This window comes from Leucoraja erinacea, chromosome 13 (genome assembly GCF_028641065.1).
Source record: "Leucoraja erinacea ecotype New England chromosome 13, Leri_hhj_1, whole genome shotgun sequence".
Classification (NCBI taxonomy): Eukaryota; Metazoa; Chordata; class Chondrichthyes; order Rajiformes; family Rajidae; genus Leucoraja; species Leucoraja erinaceus.
The window spans coordinates 40,820,962-40,834,059 of NC_073389.1; the positions used below are offsets into that span (position 1 = coordinate 40,820,962).

The window sequence follows — 13,098 nt, forward strand, 5'->3', positions numbered from 1 at the left end:
AGCTTACTTTTGTATCTTCTGCCTAATGGGAGAAGGGAGAAGAGGGAATGACTGGGGTGTGAATGGTCCTTGATTACGTTGGCTGCTTTCCCAAGGTAGTGTGAAGTGTAGATGGAGTCGATGAGGGGGAGATTTGTTTCTGTGCAAATGATTTGAAAGTTCCCTACTCACTAGCCATGGATTTTATCTATTTCCCTCATTCATGGTACAGATAATGTAGTTGTGCTATATCGCACATTTCAAGAATGCAAATTGTACAGAGTTATTGCAATGTTTCTTAAGGCCAGTTGAATGTTTAGGTTTCTTAAGGCCAGTTGAAAATTTATTAAAGCTTATAGAATTGATATAAATGTTTATTATTGAAGCATTAGAATACACTTGGTATTATGCGGGTCGAATTGTTTATAACGCTATTTCAATTAGGAACTAGAGAACCACTTGAAAGCTATTTTGAAAATAGAGTAGGGAAGAAAGCTGCCTTGGGGAGAAAAAAAGTCCGGGGGAAAAACATTTTTCTCTGTATCCTCCCCAGAGTCTGTCAGTTTCACCACAGTGGCCATTTCAAATTGACAAGCAATTGCTTCTATTGACACTTGACCAGTGATACAAGGCAATATGCAACCTTTAGTATTTTTACCGTGTAGTTTTAAAAATAAATTGCTTAAAAAGACCTTTGGTTTTGAAAAAAATGCAAGAAAATAACTTTTTTATTGCAAATCTAAAACTTTCTTTTAGATCTTTAAATCTCACTTTTCTCTATTGGGGCATCTTGATCGGCATCTTGATCGGCACGTTGTGCTGAAGGGGCTGTTTCCATGCTGCATCTCTCTGTGACTAGTTGTTTCTATCACGCTATTTTCTATGAGGCAAGGTCTCTTAGGAACACACTTATTGCAATATAGCAGAGCAACCTGTATGCCATTTATAATTTATTATCTGCTGAATTGTATATTTGATTTATATATGGTATGATTTTCAAAAACAGGTGGAGTAGGAATGAACCTTACTGCTGCTGACACTGTCATATTTGTAGACAGTGATTTTAATCCACAAAATGACCTTCAGGCAGCTGCAAGGGCCCACAGGATTGGTCAGAAAAGGTGAGGGAAGTAACGTTGGTTGGAATCCTCAGCTTAAGTTTGATCCTGTGCATCACATTTTCTTAAGGCCAGTTGAAAATTTATTAAAGCTTATAGAATTGATATAAATGTTTATTATTATCTTTTAATAGCACAGTTTTGGTAATTTATCTTTTAAAACTCTTCCATTTACAATTGATCATTGAGATAAACAAAATGTATTTTATGTGAGGAGGTGAGGTTGTGGGTAATGAATGGTTACCCCTTTCTTCAGCTCCATGCTAGTAGTGAAGAGGTTCTGATACAAACATAGAAACATAGAAAATAGGTGCAGGAGTAGGCCATTCGGCCCCTCGAGCCTGCACCGCCATTCAATATGATCATGGCTGATCATCCAACTCAGTATCCTATACCTGCCTTTTGATGTTTCAAATACTTTAAGTATCTTATTTTGTTTAAATATTGGTTATGCCAAATAGCTTGATTGCAATGAATTGCTCTTAATTTGAATATTTTTGTTGATGAAAATCAACAGATTAATATAATGTTAACTAAAGATGCACTCCGAAACTTTTAGATCATTGCTCTCGTACTAATTCTGTAATTCTTGTGCAGTTTATACGCAAATACACAGAGCAAAGATTATGTGCAGCCTTGTCTATGAGAGAAGGCATCACAGACCACAGAATTGGCCAATTCCTCTCTTACTGTAACTTAACACACAAAGATGTAGGAATTTAACCAGAATCAATGAACAACGTTCTGAGGCAGGAACCACAACAACTTTTTTTTCCTTTTCCCATTTCCCCTGACTTTGGGCTATTGAGGCCAGATATGTTGTGGTCTTCTCACTACCTCTACTGAAATAAGCTGTGTTATTGCCAAGTTGATGTCCTTTCAAGCAATGATACGTGGTGATATCAGAAGGTCATGGCTTACAAAAAATGATCTGAGCTTCCCTAATCTGAGCTTTCCATTAAATGCCATGCTGTTAATTCATCTCTAAGCACTATATCAAAGCAATTTAGCTTCATTGTCTATTTCATTATTGAGTGAAAATACCACATCACATTATTCAACTCCATAACAAAAAAACAGTTATTCCAAAAATCTCCAAGTGGAACAGATTATGGAAAGTCCATGTTTTCTCATTTGTTCTGTCTGGATATTTATGTATCTACAAAGTTTTATATTTGTCAACAAGATCATGGCAAAGTAACCAAAAATCACATGTCTGTGAAGAATTGAAGCTGAAACTCAAGAGTATTTTTTCATTGTTAGATTGTAAGAACAGTGTCAAGGTATGGCTATTTGCTTAGGCAATAAATTTGTAGTTAAAATTTGTGAATGCTATATGACACAACAGGCATTAAAGTTAACAGTCATTTGTCAAGATGAATGGAATCACTTTCTCCTCTAAATATTACCTTTTTGTATAAAGACCAGTTAAAATTATTCGTCTGATTGGAAGAGACACAGTTGAAGAATTGATATACAACCGGGCTATGTCAAAGTTAAAGTTGACTAATACGTTGATTGAAGGTGGTCAGTTCTCAATGAACGAAGGAGAAGAATCATCTGGAGCTTCTGGTATGCAGGTGAGCATTTGCTAACTGTAGTGGTCCAAATCGCCAAATGAGTCCTCTCTTGTAATGGGACCTTCTATATCTGTCTAGGATAGATACCTTAAATCACAAATTTTATGCACCATCAAGCAAAATCTGTTGGATTTAGTACAGAGCTACTAGCTCAAAACAATATAAATGAGGCTTTGTGGGCAATCACATCAATGGACTTCACCACAATCTTAAAAACTCTCAGGTACACAAAAATGCTGGAGAAACTCAGCGGGTGCAGCAGCATCTATGGAGCAAAGGAAATAGGCAACGTTTCGGGCCAAAACCCTTCTTCAGACTTAAAAACTCTCAGCCTGGCATATTCTAACTGTTCAGTATGGAATATTGTGTGCAGTTTTGGTCTCCAAATTTGAGGAAGGACATTCTTAATATTGAGGGAGAACAGCATAGGTTCACGAGGTCAATGCCCGGGATGGCGGGACTGTTGTATGTTTAAAGAATGGAGCGACTGGGCTTGTATACACTGGAATTTGGAAGGACGAGAGGGGATCACATTGAAACATATAAGATTATTAAGGGATTGTGCACGCTAGAGGCAGAAAACATGTTCCCGATGTTGGAATTCTCTGGATGCTTTCAAGAGAGAGGTCTTAAAGATAGCGGAGTCAAGGAATATGGGGAGAAGGCAGGAACGGGGGTACATATTGTGAATGATCAGCCATGATCACAGTGTATGGCGGTGCTGGCTCGAGGGGTTGAACGGCCTACTCCTGCACCAATTGTGTATTGTCTATTGTCTAATATAAACTGATCAATTGATGTCCCACATCAAAGCACTGTTATCAGGGAAGATTGATTTGTTGAAAAGGAACAGTTCAGAGGTGATGCATGTAACATAATACTGTAAAGTAAATCTGAAGCATTCCAAATTAAACGGACAGTGCCAGGACACAGATATAAAGTGAAAGAAAAATTAGTTTTATTGAAGGAATCTTTCCACAATCTGAAAAAACGGAATGGTCTATTTTGCACAATAGACAAAACCACAGATGTTGCTTAACAAAACATCTGAACTTCATCCCAAATTGAAAACTCCAAATTATGGAACTGTAGACTCCTTCCAGAGGGATGAGCTAAATTAACCCCAAGGTCTTTCCATATTATTTCATATTAATTAAGAATAGGAAATTAATAAGTTTACAATTTCAATTTAAGCAGATATATATTCAAAATCTTACATCCCGTGCATAAATACAATGATATCTTTCTGAATTGCATGAATGAAAATAATGCTCAAAATTTAAAATAATAATTATTTAATTTGTAAACACAAGGAACTGCAGATGTTGGAATCTAGATCAAAGAATAAAATGCTGGAATAATAGCAGATTAGTCGGCATCTGTGGAGAAAATTGGATTGATGATGTTCCAGATCAGGAGCCTTCTTCATCTCAACTTTAAAGAAGGGTCCTGACCTGATATGTCGCTTATCCATCCATCTGCAGATGCTGCCTAACCTGCTGAGTTACCCCAGCAGTTTGTATTATTTAATGTTTTTGATTTTGCTGTAACTTTACATAATAGCTATCCAGCCTGGCACAATGATTAATTGAGGCATAAAACCAATTTTATTTTCCTTTTATTTTTAATGGTAGCTAAGTGAAATCCTGAAATTTGGGCTGGATAAGCTGTTGTCTTCTGAAGAAAGTACCATTGACGATGTTAATCTACAAAATATTCTTGGAGAAACCAGAAAGGGAATGTGGATCACACAGGACCAACTGGTTCACAAAATGGAGTCAAATGAAGAGCAAGAGAGTACAAGTATGTCTTTGTGATTTTTCTTTCCATACCTCTTCTCATGTCACATTCCTTGGCATGACTTCAATTTTTTTTTTTAATTGCCTCCTGATTTTTCAAAGAAATTAACCGCTTTTATTTAGTTTTAACCTCAGTTTATGTTCCTTTTAATCATTCCTGGGGGTTGACCAATTTCCCTCCTGGGATAAATAAAGTTCTATTGTCTCATGTCATATGGATAATGTGGAATTGGTTTTCATTTTGCTATTAGGTAGGAAAATCCACAATTTTTACTTGTGATAATTGTGTTTCTGTGTCAGCCTAGTAACGCAAATGGATATTTGACTGTGAGGGCATTATCCTTCTTGTCTTATTTTTGGTTAAATTATAATTTATTACCCTGGTTGTATCTTCTTTTAGCAAATATGTACCAGTATGAGGGGAGAGATTACTCTAAAGAATCCAGTTCAGCAGATCAGAAGACGTTTGAACAGCTTCTGGAACTTAACAAAATGGTACTTGAAGACTCCAGTAAAGGAGGAAGATCACTTCGCACAAAGTCCAATGTAAGCTGGTTGAGTTCAAAGCATTTTATAGTTTCCAAATGCACATTTCATAAAAATTTTTGCGGTATTCTTGATTTATTAAATACCAAATATCCTTCATCTTTCATCCACTGATGATAGCGACACTATACTCAATCAAATTAGAAATGTTATATTTAACACAACTTTTTAATCGCATAAATTACAAGACGCTGTTTGGTAATATTGCTCGTGTTTCTATTGTTCTATCGCACTTAAGTATATCAAAATATTTTAAACACTGGACGCTCTGAACCCAATGACATGATCACCATTCTCCACTATTACATTCTTCGATTTCAGTTAATTGCACCCCCCTCCCCTTCTCCTTAACCAACCAGTTCTCTCTTCTCTTTCTGACCCGCTGAGTTCCACCATCGGGGTTTTCTTTGCTCAAAATTCCAACATCTATAGTCTCTTGTGTCACATTTATGCTCATCCTTCACTCTCCTATGTGGTCCAGATTCTGACCAGTCATTCAACTTATGTTAACTACAAAAACATAAACTGTAGGGACTTCAACTTAATGTAGTGTTAATGATGGGATATCTGCCTGATTACTAGAAATATTGCTGGCAATTACTTTATAAGATCACTGGCATAAAACTGGTAAATTAACATAAAGAAAAGTAATAACGTTAAGACAATTTAATTTGTTCAATAAGACCATGCATGCTTTCAGTTAAAATAATTCATGAGGATTTTTCTCTGATACTAATTGTAGACTGGTATGGCAATCTATCCTACACTGATTGAAGTAGAAGTTTTTTAGCAACCATGATCTTAATGAAATGAATGTAAAAAATATCAAAGATAGACACAAAAATGCTGGAGTAACTCAATGGGTCATGCAGCCTCTCTGGAGAACATGGATAGATGACGTTTTGGGTCGGGACCCACCTTCAAACTGCTTGGAGGGGGGCGAGGGCAGGAACGAAAGCTGCGAGAGAAGAGCGGCAGGACAGAGCTTGTTCGTCAATGGGTTAACACAGGCGAGGGGGTTATTTGATAGGTAGATTGTTGGACAGACCAGAGATGAAGAGACAAGTGTGAGCCCAAAAAGATAAAGAGTTGCGAAGTGTAAAACTCAAGCAGAGAAAGGTTGCATGTTTTGTATCTATGGTAAATGGTACAAGTGAAGGGGAAGGGGAGAAACTAGTGGAAGGTCAGCTAGGTTTTTTTTTTGACTGGGTGTGGGGGGTGGGGAGAGAGAACAGGAGGTGAAGGAAAGGTGGGGTGGGAGGGGGCGGGTACTTGGAGGGAAAAAGGAGGGCATTGTGGGTTACTTAAAATTGGTAAATTCATTAATAAAATTAAAATCAATCCAGTTAAGTAGACAAGTGTGGAGAATGGAACAAAATGTGACATTCATGCAGTGTGTTGTATTATTTGGGAGCTAAGCCTCAGACATATTTTGGGGAGACATGAGAAAAGTCCCAACCCAAATCTTTGCCTATCCATTCCTTCCACAGATGCTGCCTGGCTCGCTGAGCACTTTATATTTTGTGGAGAGTTTATTTTAGCTAATGTAAATTTGAACTGAGAGCGCTTTCAATAATATTGTCAAAATGAATAGTGCTCCCTCCACTTGAGCAAATACAAAATAAAAATAAATTGAAAACATTATATTTTTTTCCCCAAATCAGTAAGGGATAGCTATCTTATTTTGATTTTTATCTGTACAGCTTCTTCCGGTTCTTCCTTTGAGTATATCCACCAGAAATAAACGAATATTGTCTCCTGAAGAGCTTGAGCAACGGCTTCAGAAACGTCAAGAAACAGCAGCTAAGCGAGCAAAACTACAGGAAGAAAAGAAACAAAAACGAGAAGAGGAGGAGCAAAAGAAAAAGTAAAAGCAGTTTCAAGTTACTCTGTTTTTGGTTGGCTTAGGGAGAATATGCAATATTGCCTTTGTCAATTTCATATTTTGGACGCCCAAGTTAGCTAGCTGGGAATACAGGTCTCTGTACCTGCATGTTGTCTTATGAAGTCATTCGGCTTTGATTCATTTGAAAGCATCGTACTTAAGCAGGTTTTTATGTTGTTAACTTGAGAGAAATTGGGCAGACTTGGATTGTTTTCTCTGGAGTGCCAGTGGTTGATGGGTGTATATAAATATGATATACTGATAAATGTGATAAATCTGATAAGTATATAAAGTTATGAAAAGCATGGATAGGGTAGACAATCAGAACCTTTTTTTTCCCAAGGTGGAAATGTCAATAACTAAAGGGCATAGCTTAGAAGTGAGAGAGGCAAAGCTTAAAGGGGATGAGCAGGGCAAGATTGTTTGTATTGAGGGTGGCAGATGCCTGGTACTGTCTGGGAGTGCAAAACAGCACAACGTCCCACAGATGTGGTTCCGAATTCCTATGAATTGAATTCCTTTATTGTCATTCAGACCTTTCCGTCTGAACGAAATTTCGTGCCTGCAGTCATACATATAATAATAAATAACAAAACACACAATAAACACAAATTAACATCCACCACAGTGAGTTCACCAGGCACCTCCTCACTGTGATGGAGGCAAAAGTCTTAAAGTCTCTGTCTCTTCCCTCCTTGTTCTCCCTCTGGGCTGAGGCGATCCAAGCTTCCGTTGTTGTGACCCCGCCGGGTGATGGTAAGTAAGTCTGTCCCACGGCTCAACCGAGCTCCGCGAACGGGTGGTTCAAGCTCTGTGGTCCGGGGTGGTCGAAGCTGTCGCCCTCCAGTTCAGCGGACGCAACTGTAGTTGCGGGAGCTCCGGAAAAACAGGTCACCAACCTGTGACCTGCGAGCTCCCAACAAAGTAAAGTATAAAAGTCCCTACTTTTATATCCACATCCCTTGCAATAAAGGCCAAACTTCCATTAGCCTTCCTAATTACTTGCTGTATCTGCATGCTGACCTCTTGTGTTTAATGCACTAGGACTCTTGGATCTGTTTGTAATGCAACATTTTGTAGTCTCGTTTCATTTAAATCATCATTTACATTTTCATTCTTCCATAGTAGATAACCTCACATTTTTCTCACATTACACTCTACCAACTTCCCCATCTCACTCGGCCCTTCTTCCGAGTCTTTAGTATAAATTGCAAATAGTGATCACTGTGGCTGGGTTGAAGGGTCGTTTTTGTGCTTTCTTACGCATTCACACAGGATTGAAAATAACCTGATAGATTTAAAGATCCTCGATCATAAAACATAAAAAGCATGCAATTACAGTGAAATTAAGCCGCAGGCAGAATATTGGTGTTTTTTGCAATAGAGATTGGAATATAAAAATAGGGAAATCTTGCTATAATTATCGTAGTCATTGGTGAGTCTGCACCTGGAGTATTATGTGCAGTTTGATCTTAAGTAAACTTGCTTTGAAGGCAGTGTAGAATATCTTCACTGGATTGACTGCAACGAAGAAGGGGTGATGTACAAGGAAGGGCTGAGTGGTTTAACCATATAACCATATAACAATTACAGCACGGAAACAGGCCATCTCGGCCCATATAACCATATATCAATTACAGCACGGAAACAAATTTTTTTTCCCCTTAGTCCCACCTGCCTGCACTCGTACCATAACCCTCCATTCCCTTCTCATCCATATGCCTATCCAATTTATTTTTAAATGATACCAATGAACCTGCCTCCACCACTTCCACTGGGAGCTCATTCCACACCGCCACCACTCTCTGCGTAAAGAAGTTCCCCCTCATATTACCCCTAAACTTCTGTCCCTTAATTCTGAAGTCATGTCCTCTTGTTTTAATCTTCCCTATTCTCAAAGGGAAAAGCTTGTCCACATCAACTCTGTCTATCCCTCTCATCATTTTAAAGACCTCTATCAGGTCCCCCCTTAACCTTCTGCGCTCCAGAGAATAAAGACCTAACTTATTCAACCTATCTCTGTAACTTAGTTGTTGAAACCCAGGCTAGTAAATCTCCTCTGTACTCTCTCTATTTTGTTGACTTCCTTCCTATAATTTGGCGACCAAAATTGTACACCATACTCCAGATTTAGGCCTTCACTCATTGACTTTTATAAGAATGGAAGATTTTTTTGAGATTATTTTCAGCTTTTCTTAATAATCCGTATTTCTTCAGTAATTAACTAACATAACATTGAATACAATTTCTCTCAGGATGGCTTGGTGGCATTCCAGTGGCTACAAATCACTATGTCTTCCATCATTGGATAGTGGAAGCGAGGATGATTCAGATGAAGATGAAGGTGACCTTCCTGGTGATCTGGATTCTGCCAATACAGACCAGACATCCATTCATTATGTCCTTGGAGATGTCACTCACCCTTCAGCTGCTGACAATGGGGATGCCATAATAGTGCACTGTGTTGGCAAGTAGAAACATAACTTATTCTGTTGTTGAAGTCAAGTGTCAGGAATATCATGTCTTTCCAAATCTCACTGACCTTTGTGATGTATCTTCCATTTGTTCACTTTGTCCTGTGGTCTTACATGCCTCTATATCTGCTTCCTTCTCCAGTTATGCAGCTCTCCCAAACTGGTCTTGTGTGTCCTCACTTGGAAAGTGTGCAAGAAATGATATTTATCTTTTGGGAGGGGCACTTTAACCGTACAAATATAAATATGTTTAGGCATGTATGTCATAATAGTGAGTGGATTTTGTGGAGACTGGTCACCCTCCCTCACTGGCATATACAGTACATGTCTTGGGTTCCAATTCTCATCTGTCCACTAATGGTGCTGTCTAAGCCTTGTGTTATTATATTGATATCTAAACCTCCCAGCTTCTCTCTTCTCCTTTATCCTTAAAATCTCTTTGATCAAGATTTATATCGCCTGCCCTAATATCTACTTGATAATGTACCTTGAAATGATTTCCTATATTCTAAGGGTAAATTGTTTTTTAAACCTGTTATCTTGTAGAAAATACGGTCAGGCTGTCCTTGACAGAGTGGTTAGGTTTGTGTCTTGATATCTTCCATGTACAGATCCTCCACAGGTCTTGGCACAGTTCCGTTGCTGAGGACTAGTCATAATACAAATGCCTCGCAAGTCGGAAATGTGACAGTGAACCTGGTTTCCGCATGGCAGAAGTTGCCTACAACAGCTGGCCATTCCGTCCTGCCAATCTCCCAAACACTTATTTGTATGTTATGTACAGATTGCACATAAGTTGGCTGTTCATAAGTTATGAGCACCTGTACATGGGGTCCAGCCAGCATGATGTTACTCCTGCATTTGGTTTCCCTGTCCACCTGAGAGGTTGGTCGCATCTACTAAAGTTGAATGGACTGGTTCCTTTTCCAAATGTGACTATTTTCTTTCTAAGGAAGCTGTTCATAATTTCAATCATTTACAAAATAAAACTTGAATGACACAGCTACTGAAACTCTGCCATTTGTTTTAATACCTATTCATGGAGATTATGACCAGTCTTCTTAAATATTCACTGGTGGTGAACACCAGGAATGTGACCAATCTAGCTTGCAGATCATGCTTCAGTGAAATATCGCAGACCTGACGAATGAGCATGCTACAAAATGAGGCAGAGGTTCAAGGTGAATAGAAAGGAAGAGCCCATAATTAAAGTATTAAAATGAATTAACTTAAGAGATGGATATCTTTTCATTATGAAAACATTTTGTATCTTTCCAAATTATGGCTTATTTGGAGTTCATTACATTTTGAAAGGATTAAATGCTGCAGACAAGTCAAGTAAAACACAACATTTAATTTATTTAGATGACTCTGGAAGATGGGGAAATGGAGGATTGTTTACAGCGTTGGAAGCTCGATCTGATGAGCCGATGAAGCAGTATGGGAAAGCAGGGAAAATGAAAGGTAGGGGCGACCAGAGATAAACATTTGCACTTTTTATTTGCTCTCCTTTTAAAAATATATTTACTGCATCTTAAATGCAAGCTAACTATTTTAGAATCATACAGCATTGGAACAGATCTTGTGGCCTGACACATCTATGCCAACCAAGATGCCCATTTCAGCTAGACCCATTTGACCCTATCCTTCCAAACCTGTGCATTTACCTGTCCAAATGTCTTTAAATGTTGTTATTGTATCTGCATGAACTTCTTTGCCTGGCAACATGTTCCATATACGTACCACCCTCTGTGTGAAAAAGTTGCCCCTTATGTTCCTATTAAATCTTCCCCCCCCCTCACCTTAAACCAATGTCCTCTAGTTCTTGATTCCCGTTGCCTAGGAAAACAAATGTGCACATTTTCCATATGCACATGTGCAGGTTTTTAGAATAAATTATCTTCTGTTTAACATTTGTTTATATTCAGCTTTGGAAATTGGTATTTCTTTCTTCTGATTTTAACATCACTGCAAATTTTCTTTCGAGATATAAAAAGTGATATTTATGTTAATAATTGGATTATTAAATATCAATTTTTAAGTAACCTAGTGATCGTTGTGGAGGGTGCTGTTTGATAACAAAACACCAGCTGTTTCTTGTTAATTTTTATTTAGTTAGGTAAGATCAGGTGCACTCGGCCATCTCGTTTTCAGCTTCTGGTGAATACCTATTTATAATTGATCTCACAAAAGATGAAACAGAGGAGTGGCTAAGGAAAGCAGCAGTACTATTTGGTATAACTGTAATTTTTGTGTTGGTTATAGGATGGTGTGAGTGTGATTAGCTTTTAGAAATATAGAAAATAGGTGTAGGAGGAAGCCATTTGGTCCTTCGAGCCAGCTACGCCATTCATTGTGATCATGGCTGATCGTCCCCAATCAATAACCTGTGCCTGCCTTCTCCCCATACCCCTTGACTCCACTAGCCCCTAGAGCTCTATCTAACTCTCTCTTAAATCCATCCAGTGACTTGGCCTCCACTGCCCTCTGTGGCAGGGAATTCTACAAATTCACAACTCTCTGGGTGAAAATGTTTTGTCTCACCTCAGTCTTAAATGGCCTCCCCTTTATTCGAAGACTGTGGCCCCTGGTTCTGAACTCTCCCATCAATGGGAACATTTTTCCTGCATCTAGCTTGTCCAGTCTTTTTATAATTTTATATCTTTCTATAAGATACCCCCTCATCCTTCTAAATTCCTGTGAATACAAGCTTGTGATGCAATTACATAAATTAAGTCATCAAATATCATGGAAAATTTAAATGAAATCATAGAATGCTGCATCAAAAATTAATCACATTACAGTCTTGTACAGTGTCAGAGTTCCGCAAATAAAGTAATTAAACATTTACATCAATGTACTATTATTATTAAAAATGTTGAGACCATTTTATTATCATTGATATTTGAGTTAGTTGTTTTGTCTTTCCAGATCTTTTCCTGGGTAGTGTTCTATTATTTCCCATTGATGACAAGGAATCACGAAATACTGGTCAAGACTTGGTATGTAGGAGTAGTATGCTTATTTTGGATTATGTTAATAAATGATGTACTCTGTTTACTTACATAACTCAATATACCTACAGATGTGATTTATAAAATATCATTGAAAATTACACAAGCACCACCCTCTGCCCTTCTTTGTATTCCACCCATCCTTTTTGTGTTTTTAAAGTCCACTAGACCAAGTGCAGACCCGTTGGGTCTGCTCCCCCAATGGTGTGATCCCCAACCCAATATTCCACTGTGCACCCGTCTCCTCCAACGGAATTGAACCCGTTCCCAAATGTAAGATTCCAGCACTCCCCTGCTTCCCTCAGCAGTGGATTGAAAAAAAATTCCAATCGCACCTCCCCTGCCTGCTGCAGCAGTTCCAATTGCAATACCAATTGGCCCTCCCCCTCCTGTTGAAGCACTTGCTGTGATATCCCATTGAGGTGAAAAGTTCAGAGTGTTCCTCTTGCAACTTTGTTTTGAAGTGTGTTGGAAGCTGATAGGAAGGAGTGTATTGGGCATTGTGACATCACACGATGGAACAAATCAAAAGGCAGAAAGGCAGCCGGACGGCAGCCACACAGTTTTAATATATAACTAGACCAAGTGCAGACCCGTTGGGTCTGCTCCCCCAATGGTGTGATTCCCCAACCCAATATTCCACCATACACCCGTCTCCTCCAATGGAACTGAAGCCGTTGTCAAAAGTAAGATTCCAGCATTG

General features: G+C 38.5%; 1 protein-coding gene across 1 annotated transcript in view; it reads left to right on the forward strand.

Moving 5' to 3' along the window:
- chd1l (chromodomain helicase DNA binding protein 1-like) overlaps nucleotides 1–13,098 on the forward strand; it is a 57,601-nt gene that overhangs the window by 32,036 nt on the left and 12,467 nt on the right. Inside the window, exons 13-20 of the mRNA XM_055645024.1 lie at nucleotides 986–1,100; nucleotides 2,521–2,677; nucleotides 4,312–4,480; nucleotides 4,877–5,022; nucleotides 6,726–6,889; nucleotides 9,163–9,374; nucleotides 10,747–10,845; nucleotides 12,313–12,383. Of these exons, the coding sequence (XP_055500999.1) occupies nucleotides 986–1,100; nucleotides 2,521–2,677; nucleotides 4,312–4,480; nucleotides 4,877–5,022; nucleotides 6,726–6,889; nucleotides 9,163–9,374; nucleotides 10,747–10,845; nucleotides 12,313–12,383 (1,133 nt within the window). The remainder of the gene's footprint in view (nucleotides 1–985; nucleotides 1,101–2,520; nucleotides 2,678–4,311; nucleotides 4,481–4,876; nucleotides 5,023–6,725; nucleotides 6,890–9,162; nucleotides 9,375–10,746; nucleotides 10,846–12,312; nucleotides 12,384–13,098) is intronic.